Source organism: Mixophyes fleayi, chromosome 8 (assembly GCF_038048845.1).
Source record: "Mixophyes fleayi isolate aMixFle1 chromosome 8, aMixFle1.hap1, whole genome shotgun sequence".
In the NCBI taxonomy this organism is placed as follows: Eukaryota; Metazoa; Chordata; class Amphibia; order Anura; family Limnodynastidae; genus Mixophyes; species Mixophyes fleayi.
In genome coordinates, this window is record NC_134409.1 from 24,482,856 (window position 1) to 24,500,724 (window position 17,869).

The 17,869-nt window shown below is 41.2% G+C and overlaps 1 protein-coding gene across 1 annotated transcript in view; it reads left to right on the top strand.

The window, feature by feature from the left end:
* The window catches only part of GLIS1 (GLIS family zinc finger 1), a 126,985-nt gene that overhangs the window by 88,952 nt on the left and 20,164 nt on the right, over positions 1-17,869 (top strand). The window contains exon 5 of the mRNA XM_075182138.1: positions 10,775-10,936. Within this exon, the coding sequence (XP_075038239.1) occupies positions 10,775-10,936 (162 nt within the window). The remainder of the gene's footprint in view (positions 1-10,774; positions 10,937-17,869) is intronic.

Consider the following 17,869-nt stretch of genomic DNA (forward strand, 5'->3'; position numbering starts at 1 on the left):
AAGAAAAAGGAAATAATCAGGACATTTGGGAGGTATCCTCTCACAGGATTAATGCAACCTCAACAATGTATCCCACACTTTAATAAGCTTTTCCAAGTATAGAAATATAGTACCTGTACATTACATTACACACATAGTTGCCTACTCTCCCGGAATGTCCAAATTTTTGGTAGTTCTAACGGACTCCCGAGAGAGCAGACAAAAATCCCGGATCCAGCTGTCGCCGTTGTTGAAGCTGGTGGGGTTGTGGCTAAACGCGCCATTGTGGCCCGACCCTGCTGCAACTGGCGGGGGCGGAGCCTAACGGCACACCCCGCGTGGCCACGCCCCCTCGACGTACCACCTCCCGGATAGCTTCCTTCAAAAGTAGGCAAGTATGATTACACAAGGTCTAATGCAGTAATAGGACCTAAACAGAGGTATAAATAGTTATTTATTTCTAAAACATTGAAGAATCACAACAATTTTATTATTATTATCCTTTTTTTGTTAGGCGCCACAAGAGTTCCACAGCGCCGTACACGATACAAACAGTAGACTATACAGGGTGAAACAATACTGAACAATAAACAAAAAATACCGAAACTTCAGAATCTCCAGGCAGGCTGATGCAGTAAAGTCGAAGCAGAAGAACAGGTATGGAGACAGGAGGGAAGAGGGCCCTGCTCAAACGAGCTTACATCCTAAGGGATGGTAAGCAAAACTCAGGCACAAAGAGAGCCAGTTGAAGTGTGTGGGGAGAGAACAGGGGGGCTGGGAGGAGAGAGGGGAGAACAAACTATTTTGGTCCACAAGTCCGTAAGCTTCTCTATAAAAGCAGATGCATTTGTGTAAAAGTTGGTTGCAGAGTAGTGATGGCGAGAAAGGGAGATTCGGGTGAGGAACAAGGCAAGGAAGAAAGGGTTCGATGCTGGCAGAGTTTACCAGCTTGGCATTGCCAAGAAGATATGAGGTAGACTGATGCCTTCCACCTGTCACAATTGGCTCCTGCGACTGGTGCGTGTGGAAATATAGGGGTATTTTTAACACTTTAGAAGCACCAGGCCATACTTGCCTACCTTTGGCAAGTTGTATCCGGGAGAGCGGCGTGCCTAGAGGGTGGGTGTGGGCGGGGCACAGTGAAACGCACCATTTTGGCCCCGCCCCTGCATCAAATGTGCTGTTTTGACGTGGGAGGCGGGCCCAAAATGACGCGATTCAAGTCATTTTAGCCCCACAATTGCGGGATGCGGGAGATTTGCCAGCTCTTCCGGAAGTCCGCGAGACCGACCCGAATTTCGGGAGTCTCCCGGACATTCCGGGAGAGTTGGCAAGTATGCACTAGGCATGACCCCAGGGGATATGTTACGCCCCAGTGTGATCCAACCATGTCACCCAACAGGGGTGTACTAATGACCATTAAATTGTTGTTTTTTGTTGGTTTTTTTTGTGGGGTTGGGTTATGCTACCAGTTAATATAAGAAGAGCGTATGTGGTAAGAAGATGAATTAAAGGGCAGCCTGCTTCCTGAAGAATTCGGCCCTCCTACTTCAGGGCACATATGGCTATTTCACAATTCTGGGCCTGGCTTTGAGTGTAAGCGGGTCAGGGGGTCGTAGGTACCGTTGCCAGATCTAATATAAAAATGTACCGTCCTTCCTGTTTCTGTTATCTTTCTTTTCTATTAATAACATTGAGGCTGAGTCCCATTTTTGTTCATAGATTCTATCCTGCTGCAGAGACCCAGCACATAAACTGCATGATTATTGCTTTACTAACTCCTTTAATTTTCATTTTTGGCTGTCAAAAACGGTGCCTGCACAACTTGGCGTTGCCAAAACACCTCCTCCCTCCATTTTTATGTCTCCTTGGATTTTATTTTTAACTACATCAAGCTATTCTATTCCACTTTCCACATAGGCATAGCTCAACAATAACCACAGGTTTCTTGAACTGGACTGTAGTCATATCGGCGACGGTGTTGGACTGTTGATAGATTTGTTCTGTTGACATGTTTTGACATGTTGACACTATGACTGTGGACAGTAGTAATATCGACATTTAAAGGGCCAGTGGCAACCGGAGGACCCAACAATACAACAATACAGCCTGTGGGTCCGGGACAAAATAGTAAATATTAATAAAAAAAATATTCACGAACATTAACCCCCCACCCCCACCCAAACACATTAACTCTAGTGCTACAGGTGACACAATAAGTAAGAAGAACTTAAAAAAGTGTAACCCGCTGGCACCCCAAACAGATTAACCCAGGTGCTGTCAGCCGAGTCTGACAGTCAACAGATTCCCCGTCGCCATATCATACCCACGTTACTGTACTCAAGAAAGGGGGTTTTGGTACAGAATTTGGGTGTGTTATTGCCATCATGGTTTTCATGCTCTCGGCTCAACGTTAAACAATAATTTGTTAATTTCTGAGCTGAAACCCACTCAAACTGTGAAATAACTGTGCCTGGCTCTGTGCTGAATGGGACCTTTGTCTGCTGCTGACGTAATGTATACTCTAATTGTATATCTGGTATTAAGTTAGTAATAGTCACGGCTGCATAACTTAATCAAAACATTGACTGATGGCAGAATGCTTAATTAGCTCCTTCAGCAAGAGCGCTGCTATTTAAATATTGTGATTAGATTAATTAGAAAGGATTATGCTTACGTTTCTCGCTTCTGTGTAGTGTGAATTTTCCACGGTGGTCTGAGATCACTTTAGAACTGGGTGGTTTAACCCATCCATTGCCAGGTGGATGAACATCGCTTTCCTTAACGGACATAATAAGAATGCGAGGTGACCTAGCACCAGAATGTGGGCTGATGCAGTTGGGCGCAAAATGGGTTTAATTCCCACTAACGAAACTGGCAGTGACATATTTCATCATCATCATCAATTATTTATATAGCGCCACTAATTCTGCAGCGCTGTCCAGAGAGCTCACTCACATCAGTCCCTGCCCCATTGGAGCTTACAGTCTAAATTCCCTAACAGACACATACAGAGACAGAGAGAGAGAAAGAGACTAGGGTCAATTTGATAGCAGCCAATTAACCTTCTAGTATGTTTTTGGATTGTGGAAGGAAATCGGAGCACCTGGAGGAAACCCACGCAAACATGGGGAGAACATACAAACTCCACACAGATAAGGCCATGGTTGGGAATTGAACTCATGACCCCAGTGCTGTGAGGCAGAAGTGCTAACCACTAAGCCACCGTTACTCCCATGTGCTCAGCCCTATGCATCTTAAGATCCGTGCAGGTCGGCATCAATAGCATATGTGCCCGATGTATGCCAGACACACGTCACAGACACTTACATCCCACTTGTGCCTTTATCCATTTGTTTTATGTGCAACAAAATCATTTGGTATTAAGCATCCCAAAAAATGTAAGAAACCTCTATTACAGCAGAGGCAACTCCCCATCTGGAACCAAAAAAATGAATTGCTTAAACATGCCCACAAAAGCATGTTATGTTCCTGAGCAGCAAAGAAAGCACCAATCAGCTTCAGCAGTGGTATCACAACCAGCCAATCCCAAGCGGTTCACTGATGCCGTCATCATTATCCGCTATTTACACCTGGTCATGGCCACTAGCATATAATACGACTCTCTCAGGTGTATATGCGTCTTTTTCCCCAGTCTGCATCTGTTTGCAATTGCACATTCACACCCTAACTGTCCTTGGACTACGCGAGAAATCCCCATCCCAACTCTCCAGACGCAGGCTGGCATATCTGCCAGAAACACATCATCGTCATCATCACCATTTATTTATATAGCGCCACTGATTCCACAGCGCTGTACAGAGAACTCATTCACATCAGTCCCTGTCCCATTGGAGCTTACAATCTAAATTCCCTAACACACAGAGAGAGAAAGAGACTAGGGTCAATTTTTAATAGCAGCCAATTAACCTTCTAGTATGTTTTTGGAGTGTGGGAGGAAACCGGAGCACCCGAAGGAAACCCATGCAAACACAGGGAGAACATACAAACTCCACAAAGATAAGGCCAGGGTCGCGACTTGAACTCATGACCCCTGTGAGGCACAAGTGCTAACCACTAAGCCACCATGCACCAATCTGCATGGGCGCTTATGCATGTTCCCAGTTTCTGGGCATGGGCACAGTGATTTCACGCTAGGTACACTACGCAATCTGGCGTTTTACTTTGCATCAGCCTCAAGGTGTTCTTACATGAAAGGTGAACAATTCTAACACACATAACAAGATATGTAATTGTTCCTCAGTTTGTCCTTGCAGCTAATGCTCATATATCCGTTCATATACACTGAGCGGCCAATCTGCCAGTGTAACATTCAGCATAACTCCCTACTGTCCTGTGTGCCGTCCCTACATGGTTTTTAATAAAGCCATTGATAAAAATATAGTACAATACAGTTACTTCATGGAATAGCTCTAGAGATCTAAAAATACCCTTGTAAGTGTAATGAATACATTAAGGGGGTGCTATCTAGTGGCATATTAATATTGAGCCACCTAAACCATAGCTACCTAGATGAAAATGCACTTTAACTAGACCAGATCACAAAGTTGTTTAATTTACAGAATAGTGGAACACATGCCATACACCAATATTTGAAATAATATATAAAAATGAATCACATGGACAGGATGGGAATATCCCCCAAGCAGTGGTGGGAGTGGGGGTGTGTACGGAGGTAGGCCATACCGCCACTTCTACTGCCTTCACTGTAACACTATCAGATTCCATTCGCTTACATATTCCATACCGCCACTTCTAAATATCCACTTCCACCACTACCCCCAAGTGTGTACTCATCAGAGCACGATGATGTATTCAGACATCCAAGACCCCTACAGTGCCACCTCCTATACCTTCCTGATTTAAATGGACTGTCCTGCTGTACACGATGATCAGGCCTTTGTCCAGATTTGGGGTCCTATCATATTTCATACATTTCCTATATTCCATATTTCAATATATTTCAAATATGTCCCACAGATGATGCCCCTTCAGTGCCGCGTTCCTGCAGTAGGTGGAGGAAGGGGGCAGGGGCCAGTGAGCTGGTCCTGGAGCAGCACAGTAACAGAGGAAGCATGACCGTTTCCTGGTGTCACGCGGCACCGCCTACCTAGTGTGGCCACGCCTCCTACTTGTGCACGCACCAGCTTGGGGAGGTGGGAGGTACGGCAGTGGGAAATAAAATACCGGGATGCATATAAAGGAGAATAAATGTATGGGATGTATACATAGTATTACCACTGAATAAATCAATAGCTATATCACACCTTGAGTATGGTGAGCACTTGCAAGGTCTGTGTAGATGCTGTACGGACACCCACACTGGGGTCAGACTGTGTCAGCAGCACCGCCAATATTAAGATATCCGTCAGAATCCACATAGGTGACAAGTATTCGAACAATGGTGAGGAAGATCCCTGCTATACAGTTCAAGAGGAAACAAACTGTTTTACAGGCAAAAGGACACTGATTGTACACAATCCCACAGCGCTAAGTAACAAGATAGACAAACAAAAACAAAAAACAAACAAACATGTATCACAAGGTATGATTGCAATTATCCTATCATACAAATACCTATGAGCCAATATATGTGAGCTGCAATCTTATAACTTCTATAAACACGCTAGTAATTCCAATATATAATAATATTTGTACGTATGAAAGCATGGAAAATGGACGTTCCAAATACAACTGTCAGTAGGTTGGATAAATGTACAATATTACTCCTCAGCGAGGGGTTGTTACGTGCACCAATCTCCGATGTGAAATATGAAAAGTACCGTAAAAATGTCTCCCGATGGTGATCGATGAAGTTTGTCCACTATCGTCACCTCTGTCTCATCTTCTAATACGATGTGGGAAGTATAAATTATCCGGAAGATGGTTGAGTCAATGGATGTATCCCAAAATCTGTAATAGTCCTTTCAATATTGTTACAATTAAGCAACACTGTGTGCAGCATAGAGCTCCACAGACTCCGGCATAGATCTCCACAGACTCCCTTGTTTTTCTCACATGAAGATGAATGGGTCCCCTCAGCATACACAATGGTGCATGTCTTCTACTCACTCTTGGAAGTTGCCTCCACCCATCTAATATATATAAGCCTAGTGGCGTGTGTTAGTTTGTGTGTGTGTGGAAAAAAAACAAACAAGCTGCAGCGCCACCTGCTGGGCGGAGTTATACACTGACCTACTAAATTCTTAGTGTGTGTGGGGGAAAAAACTCAGAAAGGGCTGAAATTTGGTATACTAAGATGTCTTAAATTTGTTAATTTAATTTGTTAATTGTTAAAAGTGTTTATAAAGATTTAAAAAAATATATATATATTTCTTGAAGGAGAAGTGACAGTTGGGAGTGGTCGGTGGTTGCCGGGGGTGACAGTTGGGAGTGGTTGCCGGGGGTGACAGTTGGGAGTGGTTGGTGGTTGCCGGGGGTGACAGTGGGGAGTGGTTGGTGGTTGCCGGGGGTGACAGAGCGAGAGGAGTGTGATACTCAGGACCGCTGAGAAAGATCCCTGTGTCTGGATAGACATATGGATAGATGTGGCGATAAAGATGAAGGATGAGGTGATGGAGAAAAATGATGAGGTGGTGACATGTGGGCAAAACCACATTAAAAAAGGGCGCTTGCGTCGGGAAGTAACGCTCTTCCCCTGAGGAGGCCTGGGCTAGGCCCAAATGCATGACAAGAACCTTTTTAACACCTTAAGTAGCTTAATTTGACTAGAATGCATGAGTATCATGCACGGGTTAACTTGTAGTGTATAATCTTGCACAGGAAACACATATATTGGCTCCTAGGTATTTGTATGATAGGATAATTGCATTCATACCTTGTGATACATGTTTGTTTGTTTGTTTTTGTTTGTCTATCTTGTTAATTAGCGCTGTGGGATTGTGTACAATATTTAAACTTTGCAGCTTGTAGCAGGTTAAGTCACAATTGGATTTGAGCGCTTATCTCGTTTTCTTTTCTAAAAGGACACTGATTGTTTGACCAGTGCCGGAAGCATATATGCATACATGTGCTGCTAATTTGCATAGGCACTAATAACATACCTGCCTACGTTTCTTTTTTTTTAACTCCGGGAGATCCTGGAAGGGGGGCATGGCTGGAGGATGGAAGGGGGTGGGTCACAGGCAGTCGCGTCACTTTGGCACTGCCCCCGTGACAAGATTGCCATTTTGGCATGGGGCCAGGACCAAAATGACACGATTCCCCGCAAATTTCGTCATTGAGGCTCATTTGGGCAAGATGCCAGAGAGTGGCCTGCTGTCCCGGGAGTCCGGGAGACCTACCCAGAATTCTGGAGTCTCCCGGACATTCCGGGAGAGTTGGCAGGTATGACTAATAACACATAGAAAACACAACTTTAGAAGCACTAAATAAACTTGCAGGTTGTTACATAGATTACATAAGATCAGTATATAAAATCAATATATAAAACTTTATTGCAAAAACACATTAAAATCTAATGTTTCATTAAAACCAAAAGGGTAAGTGTTTCTCATGTATAGGTCCAGAATGCGTCTCATTTCTGCAGTGTTGCTAAGCGATCATTGCTCTGGGATCTATTGGTATTAATTCTATACCTTGGATCTGTAATTACAAAGGGTCACTTGCATGTACATCTGTAATATGTTTATACATGATATGTGTGTAACATTTCAGTTCTATTAAGCGCTAGTGCTCATAAATCCGCTGTTTTAACTCTCTAATTATCCTGCCGACATACTGCGTAACACATCTTATTAGATAAACCACATATGTGGAATTGCAGTAAATATAGCCTTGTACTTTCTTTTCTTATCCTTAAATGAAGAGAACTTATACACTTTATTAACACCGTATTTACACACATTACATTTTTTATATGCATTCCATTCTTTTGTCCCTATTTTTCATTTTGTGAAGGGGTCTATAAGAATGTTAACTTTCGTTAATTTAAATTTGTGCTTTTGACCTATCTGCGTAGCCAAGCTTGGACCCATCAAACATATCCTCCAGTGTTTGTGGAGCATTTTGTATTTGTCTGTACTGTTTGTCTCTTTCGTTGTTATCCCCACTTTTTAAAGAGGTGGACAGCAATACATACTCCATGCCAACAGCGGGCATGAAAACACAGGGCTGAAAGGGGTGCCAAAGAGCCAAATTCTTAGACTCAGACGAAATTGCACTACCCTGGCAGATTTTAGTGTACTGACTGACTTCATAACAAATTGTTTTATACAAAAAGCCCTGATTCAGTTTGTTTTTTTAAAAAAAAAAAAACAACTTAAAAAAGAGATTGGCAAAATAGATTGTTGTCAAGTTCTAGAAAATAATAAGGAAATGCAAATGAATAAACATCTGTGTTTTAACAAACAGTACAGACAAATACAAAACAAACTGTCTACAAAACTAGAAAACAATGTCTACAAAAATTGGATGATATTAATGGACCTGACTTTGGCTACACTGATAGTGTATAAGCCCAAATTTGTATATATGACAGCTAGTAACCTTAAACAAAATCACCAACTGCCTCCTTTACAAAATAAAAAAGCGTGACAAATGAATAGATTACATTTAAAAATGTTATATATTGAAATACAGTGCTAATAAAGTATATAAGTAATTTGTTAAGGAATAAGAAAAGAATTGAGGTACATGAATATTTTAAATGCAATTCCACACATGTATTATGTACTAAGCTGCCCTTAGAACTCTTACACTATTGGTTTTAATGTTCCATTTGGTTTTTTTTTATGTGTTTTTGCCATAAAATGTTATATACTATTTTATTTCATGATCCTATGAATGCTGTGTAACCACCTGTAAATTTATTCTGTTCTAGTTTCCTTGCGAAACGCGTGTGGTAGATGCTTTCCTAGCCGTTAACCTGATAAATCTTTATCAGTGGTGCGTGCAGCTGCAGTGTTCCAATGCTTATCTGTACAACAGCATTTGTCAGTGATATATAATGTATATATTTTCCAAAATAACTGAAAAGGACACTTAATGTGTTGGGAGGTTACCCTTCTATAGCACACTCCTGGTTGACTTATACTTGTAGTGCCAAGGCACTTGGACCGCTATAGTTTGCCCAAAGTGGATCTAAACTGTGTAATATAAGTGTCACTCTGAAGCACCCAGAGAGTTAATATCATGCCTGTTCTTTATTACATTGTATTCATGTTACCCATCTTTGAAACATTTACATACTCTGGAACAAATAAATAGATGTGTCATTACATTGTAAAACTGAGAGCATAACTTTCATTAACCCTGTGAGTCTCAGCTGCTTTCCTCTGATAGAAAAATAAACGTTTCCTTCCCCATTTATCATCGTTCATGGTGAGAATATAGGTGCATACGGACTAGACGAAGAGGACAGATAGGGAGAGACAATATCATCTCATTCAGCCTACAGTTGAAGGTTGTAACATGCCGGCCACCTACCTGGGTCATGTGATGTAACCTCATTCAGTACTTAAAATGCTACAATAATTTTTGGAACAAAACAATCATTTTATTTGAACCATAGAGAACTCTCATTGGACTTTTCTAACTTTAGAGAAAGCCGACAGATAATGTTAACAGTAGCAGTCACAAGGGTCTTTTTATCGCATAGTTACCTACTCTCCCGGATTCTCTGGAAGACTCCTGAATTTGTATGAGTTCTCCCGAACTCCTGGGAGAGCAGTGTTACCTCCCACATTACATTCACAGCGAATCGCGTCATTCTAGCCCCACTTCCGGCTGTATAACCCCCGTGAACCATGGCATTTGAGCAGCAGGGGGCGCGGGACCCAGGGCCGTAACTATGGCTGTGCGACAGGGGGCGACCGCCCAGGGCGCAACGCTGAAGGGGGGCGCAATTTAGGAATATTTTAGGTTAATTTGGTTAAAATTGAGGGCTAGGGGGGCGGCATTTGTCTTTCTCGCCCAGGGTGCTAGAATTCTAAGTTACGGCTCTGGCGGGACCTAACAACGCGTTCCGCATGCCCACGTTTTCCGCACTGGGTACCGAGTATGATTTATTAATATAGCTTATTACAGTGATGGGTAATCTCCTTAGATTGAGTGATGCACGGCTCCCCGCCGATACATGTTAGCCGTGATAAGAGGAGTCTTATCGTTTGCTATGACTGTCACATGTGCACTTTAACTGGAAGCCCAAAAATGGGCATCCAGTTCCAGATTCTCTATAAAAAAAAACTAAAATAAAGAAAAAGTAAAATAAACGTTATTAAAAAGATAAAATGAAAATACTTTTTTGTTATAATAAAGTATTTTATTCCATTGCTGCCCCCCTGACTATCGCTATCTGTTAACTTTGCATGAAGAAGCATCAAGAGAAGTCGCGACAATGAACATTACTAGCGATAGTCTTCACCAGCCGGGGGCTTTGGTAACTAGAAAGAATACCTAAAACCTGCAAAAACTCCACTCGTCTCAGGAACTAGAGCTCATCTATATTTTACAAATAGACCCCACAATTTCAACGCTGTATTTTTATTTTGTGTTACCATTTAGCTATCCCTCAATTATAAATTGCAGACAGTCCAACTGACTGAAAGTTGAACTACACAGAAGCGGAATACAATTCTTATATTAAATCCCAATGTAATACCCTTGTAATCCTGTTTTTATATTGAGCTGACTGGGCGCAGCCTGACGTTCTCTCGTATAGTTTGGAATATTTTCAGAATAATAATAGTAGACTTGTATATATACTGCTGTAACGTGACAGATTTGATGGACGTTTCCTGTCACTTTATTCTAGTTTGAAGGCTGCAACAAGGCATTTTCTAGGCTGGAAAACCTGAAGATTCACCTACGGAGCCACACTGGGGAAAGGCCGTACCTATGTCAACATTCCGGCTGTCAAAAGGCGTTTAGTAACTCCAGCGACAGAGCCAAACACCAGAGGACTCACCAAGACACAGTAAGAAATGTATCTAGATGGTGTTAAGATCACAGTGGGGGACGACTAGGATAAAATAAGAACAGAGATGTTACCTAAAGAGCACATGAATCCCTACAAGGGCTATTTGAACAACTGAAACAGATTAGCAAAAAGAGAAGGGAATAGTTTTAAAAACACCCGTAAGAAACAGCAGAGTTTTGACTTAATTGGTATTTTACTGTTATTGTAAGCATGTGGATTAATGCAATGCAGTGGCTTTTATGGATGTACGTATGTCATGCTGCATTCTAGAGATATAAGAACTGTCCAATCCTTATACAGAGATTACATACCTCTCATCAGAGGACCAGGGGTCTTGCCCACTATGTGACTGGGGAGGAGCCACTTCACTATGGGGGTGTGGCCACACCCTCAGGGGCAGAGCTGGATTAAGGCTCTGGGGGGCCCGGAGCACTATGATGTAACCTAGTTATCATTTTAGACAAATACACAGGTAATACTGTGAGGTAATACTGTTAGGTGCACGCAGCTCTGCCTTCATGAGTAGTACTGAGTGAAGCAGGACATACCTCCTAACTGTCCGTGCAATCGACCCAAATCCTGACTAAGTGAGAAAGTGAAACAAATTTGGGACTGCCCCACTAGATTCAGGACAGTTGGCAGACTGTCCTGCTCTCTCCTACCTGTTCTTGTCTCTTTCACCACCTGTGGCTGCTGGTGTTTTTAGTTCGGTTGCTGCTTGTCTGGATCCTGGAATGTAGGAGGCCCTATTTGGAAAAACAATGGGCACATGTAATTTAGAAAACTCCAACCAGCCCCAAAGTTAAACCAATATCACCCATGTTTTATAATTAGGCCTCCCTCCAGCCCCAACATTAAAATAATAGTACTCACATTTGATATATAGATATATTTCCTTACAACTAGCCCTGGCATTAAATTAATAGCATACACATTTAATAAATAGACCTATTTCTTTCCAACCAGCGAAAACGTTAAATTAATATTATTATTCAAATTAATATTATTTCCCTCACTCCAAACAGCCCCAGCAATAAATTAATAGCATTTACGTTTAATATAATCATTTCCCACAACCATTCCAGGTATTAAATAATTCCTATTCACATTTAATAAAAAGCCCTCATCCCCAAACTCAGCCTCACGTTTAATTAATAGCCCCAAACCACCCCAGCACTAAATTAAAGGTCACCTCACCTTAAATAAATGGGCCCCGCCATTATATAATTATTTCCACCCCTTAATCCATTAAATTAATAGCATACCACCCAAATTACAGTAGAGACCCCTCCACTTCAGTAATAAATAAATAAATAGCCCTCCTCTCCCCAAACAGCCTGACATTCAAGTAATAGCTCCCAAACCATACCAGCATTAAATTAAAGGTCCCATCACCCCATCTTATATTGATATTCCCCACTATTAAATCACCCCACAAATAAAATAGCACCTATTAAATAATTAGTCCCCACCTAAACTCCATCATTAAATTAATAACCTACCTCCCATATTATATTAAGACCTTCCCCCACTGACTCGCATCACACATTATAATAGGACTCCCCCCCCCCCTTTCCTCACACATTATAATAACATACCCCCCTTCCTTTCCTCACACATTATAATAACATACCCCCCTTCCTTTCCTCACACCTTATATTAACATACCCCCTCCCTTTCCTCACACTTACCTTGTTCCATCTGCGGTGTATAGGGACAGACACCTCTCTCTGCCTCTCCAGCTGCTCTCCACACATTTATAGAATTATTTTGTTGTTCACACTGTACATAATACTTGGGGTTCCAGCGATGAGAGGAGGTTGTACGATCCCCCAGGAAGTTGATGGTTCTTTAAACACCAATGACCCCAATAAGTCAGTTGAATGTAGAAGGTTACTTAGAGTGGGTTGTAAGAGGGTTTGTTCTGGGCGTTTGACATGAATGAAATGGTGAGGTTAGTTGCCTGCTTTGTTAGATAGGATACACATTGGATCATGGGAAAGATGGATTGAGGTTCAATGTTGGTACTAATCAGTTTTCTGCCAGTGACAATAAAACAGTACAGAGAGGTTTTTGTTTTTTAGGAAAAAGGAGCTTGGGCAGGTAGTGTCCTCAGTGTCATTCTCGGACGTACTGCCTGTACATAGGGTGGAAGAAGGTTGGATGCATCGCGCCAGACATTCTGTTAAAGAAATAGTGTCAGCGTTTAGGACATAAGCTCCCAGAACAGATGTTAATCATGTCAAGGGACAATTTACATCTCATAGCTATTACTGAGCCTTGGTACTATGATAACTATGACTGGGACATAATTATCCCTGGGCTATGCCCACTTAGTAAAGACATATTAAGAAAAAATGTAAGTAGAGTTGCTTTATATGCAGTGTGGATAGGATTGAGAGTATTGTATAACTTGTTTTTCGCATAGAACCAACTATAGACCACCAGGAAAAGATGAGGAGCTGGATAGATTATTAACAGTGAAATCACTGAGGTGGATTGTAAGGTGAGGTAACAATGATGGAGATTTCAATACAGACAGTCGTGATATTCTGCATTGCTTGTGTCCGGCATCTATCAAGCAATTGGTTAAGGAAACAAGAAAATTGATAAATTGACTCAAGTGTGGGATTTTAAATTCAATACATCAAAATGTAAAAGAAAAGTATGTTGGCCACAAAAATCTGAAAGCAGAATACAGAGTGAATGGTGATCAAGTATCAGTAAAGCCAGCAGAATCCTTGGTTGCATAGGAAGGAACAGATATTAATATAAAGAAGAGGGTGGTTGTAGTAACTTTATAGTTCTCCGGTAAGACCTTGACTTGAGTACCGTGTACAAGATCTCCAAAAAGACATTTATAAGGTAGAAATAGAAGTTATTAAAATGGTGCACGGACTGCATAAGAAAATTTATCAGGTAAGGCATCAAGAGCTGAACGAGTGGTCGTAGTAATTTAGTGGAGAGAAGTGACTTCTATATCTGTCCTTATGTACCACATAAACAAGCCACACCCACTTATTTCCCATCATTCACTTTTATTCCATGGGGGAAATAAAGTAAAATGGGTTTTAATAAGAGGAGCATCCAACTGTTTCTGTCTTGTGTGTATGAATGGTTGGGCTTTTGTGTCAGACGCACACGTTACATTTACTAGTTGAGATATCGTCATGATTAAACCAAAATGTGTTCTCATGTTCCACCCAGTCAGACATTTGGTCTTAATATTACTAGTGAGTGCTGTGAGAGCATGTTAAATCCTGCTGCCCAATATGCAAAACACAGAGAACAATGAAAGCATGAATATAATAAAAAGTTATACATTTATTCATGTCATAAATTAGACTGAAAGGATATCTGGGTACATGTAATGGTGATATTACCAAATGGGATTCACGTGCCAAAAGAGAAAAACGTTTAGAAACACACAACATTCTATATTTAATGGGGTATCTATTACCTATAATGCTGGCCCTGTTTACTGGTAAACAGTCTTGTGTAATGCAATATTGTCGATTGGCATTGCCGGTAGGTATAGCAACGTATAGTCCACCAGATTTAGTGATACTTTAGTGACTGAAATGTATTAATGTCTTTGAAATTCAATGTATTAAATGTATAAATATATTAGTGTCTTTAAAATTCAATTAAGCCCAAAACAGAAAACACTTTTATGGCACAGACTTATTTTAAAGCTTTGTATAAAAGGCTTTTATACATACATAGGAAAATCATAAATTATTAATACGTACCGACTAACCTCACTATTACGGATCTCTAAAGTACAAAACTGCAGCATAAAAGACCTACTGTGATACATACCTATGTTTGTGCAGTTTCTAGTGGTGAACGTTTGAATGTTTTTATAAATAAAAAGCTGTTTCAGCAATCAAGGGCAGGTAAGATAGTTCATTCTCCTCTACAGTACATCTGTCAAAAAATTTTGAGCCCGAGTCATTAACTTACGTATATGCGTTTGTTTTAAACTGCGCGTAAATCGGCTCTGCGTACTCCCAACTTCCCCAAGGAACGGATCTCAACATACGTGTGGTGATGACTATGTGTGTAGGTTCACTCTGCTCTACTAGACCAGAAACTGCAATATACGTACAATATCTATGTGGAATAAAAAATCTCAAAAGAACGCACAGAAAAAAAATATATATAATCAATTAATGTTACCTGTCAATATTAGTCATTTATGATTATACATGAAAATTTAGATAAAAATGTGGTTTGATGTGGACGTGGCTACACAAGAACACCCTTACTGTACATTGCCTGCGTGCATCCGCCCATTGTCCACCCCGTTCCCTCCCTGAAATCGTAGGTTGTAGTGAGGGGTGGGGTACGGAATAATGATGGTGATTATTCCGACAAGACTTACCCCGATGTCTTCACACCGAAGGGCCCCTTCTGGACGAGGCTGCAGGATGACTGATGTGGCCAATGACTGCAGGGCAATCGCGATGAATGAAGAAGCCGGCGCGACTTGATGACATCACCGGGAACCACGACACTGTTATCGGTGCTGTTAAGGGGTTAATGTAAGTATGCACCCATGGGCAATATACTTTAGAAAGCGTTGTACATTGTCCATTGGTGCATACTTACATTACCCCCTTAACAGCACCGATAACAGCGTCACGATTCCCAGTGACGTCATCAAGTTGCGTCGGCTTCTTCATTCATCGCCATGGCCACATCAGTCGTCCTGCAGCCTCATCCGAAAGGAGCCCTTCGGTGTGAAGACATCGGGGTAAGACTTGTCGGGGTAGTCACCATGCTGACTACCACTGGTAGTAAGTGTCGTTTGCGCTTGAAGCTGATTTGGACGTGGCTGCGTTCTGTCCGGTTCTGAGCACACGGAGAGCGATTTTTGCGGACGTTACGCACAAAATCAGCATATACGTTTCTTAATAACTCAGGCCCTTTGGATTTATTTCCACTTTAAACTGAACGTGTTACCTATACACAGCGTGGACAGCAATTTGGGGGACGAATGAGTATCTCTGAAAATGCAGCCTATTAATTCTTTAGGAATAAATGACATCACTGAGGTGCAGCCACTAGATCCTAGCGAATGCAGTCACTAGATCCTAGCGAATGGACTGCATTCTTATGAATATTAGTTCAGCCAATAAGCTGTGAGTAGGCGACAGGGTGATGTCAGACAAGCATTTAAAAGCTAGCGCCGGTACCAGCTATAAAAGCACTAATGTTCATAGCGCGCATTTACTACTGTGCTGACACATTGAAGTGAATGGAGAATGCTCTTCTTTTTTTACACAGGAGCAGTTATGCTCAGAAAACGTTTCTCGCAGCATCCTCAGAACACAAACACTCCAATGTGACATGTAATTCAGTCTGTCAGTACAGAAATAATGGTGTGCTATGAACACAAGTACTAGTACACGTTCGACACCACTCTTGCACTGTAGCACGCCACATACACATAGGTTGTTATTAGAAGAGCAACTCATAGAATCCATACTAATTTGGCTAATTGTGGATAGAAGCATATGAACATCTTTTCTACTGTGTGATTGGTTGATGATTATGTCAGTTCTGTGTAAAGCTGCAGTGATTGGTTGATGTAATGCCAATTCTGTGTAAAACTGCAGTGATTGCTGGATGATTATGCCAGTTCTGTGTGAAACTGCAGTGATTGTTTGATGTAATGCCAGTTCTGTGCAAAGCTGCAGTGATTGGTTGATGTAATGCCAGTTCTGTGTACGTAAAGCTGCAGTGATTGGTTATGATTATACCAGTTCTATGTGAAGCTGCAGTGATTGGTTATGATTATACCAGTTCCGTGTAAAGCTGCAGTGATTGGTTATGATTTTACCAGTTTCGTGTAAAGCTGCAGTGATTGGTTATGATTATACCAGTTCTGTGTAAAGCTGCAGTGATTGGTTATGATTATACCAGTTCTGTGTAAAGCTGCAGTGATTGGTTATGATTATACCAGTTCTGTGTACAGCTGGAGTAATGTGCTTTGCAACTACTTTTACACCTTTGTTTTTACTGACTTATATCTGTCTCTTTCTTTTCTTTCTCTGTCTGAAATATAAATTACTGCAGAAAGGTAAAGTATAATATTTCTTACATCATTTCTTTCAGTAACACTAACACTTCATGTACAGTATATACAGTGTATACAGTGTATATGTGTTATACATGACAATCTAAGGAGGGAAAGCCAAGTTGTCCCTACTACTAATGAGCCAATGCAATTCTGGGCTGGATTACACAGCAACACATCCCTGAGAGACTGTTATATTATGTATCATGCTTGGAGTATGTTAGCGCTATGTGAATATAATAATAATAATAATAATATAATGTGTGCATTTTTTACTCATGCCATAACTCTATTTTGATGAGTGAATTGGTTTAATAATATCTACTTGAGCATATACAAAAATGTCTCTTATTACATTTGCATAATAGAGCGATATTTATATTGTCAAAACATCATGTGAATCATATTGTTACATTCAAAAAGTAGTTATGTCCACTAATTATAATTGGACATATGTCACATTATTGATTTATTATACAGCACTAGAGCATAAAAGCCAACTTTAGAGCGCTCCCCTCTGGGTGGTCTCGGAAGGGAGGTCAAGTGTTGAGTGCAGGGGGGTCATGGCGCATTAAATTGCGTCATCTTTGCCCCATGTCACAGGGGTGTTGACAAACTCCAGCAACTGTTGGTAAAACGCGTCATCAAGGCCCCTGTTCCTTCCACTTCCCCAAAACTGGGCAGCATGTGGGAGGTCAGCCTGCTCTCTGTGAGTGAGCTACACAAAATTCGTGAGTGTCTCGTAGATTCCGGGAAAGTAGGTAGATACTAGAGACGCTCTTATAACACAGTAGAATAAAATCGTTCATAATATCTGAGTTTACATGAACCCTGTTTAAATTGTA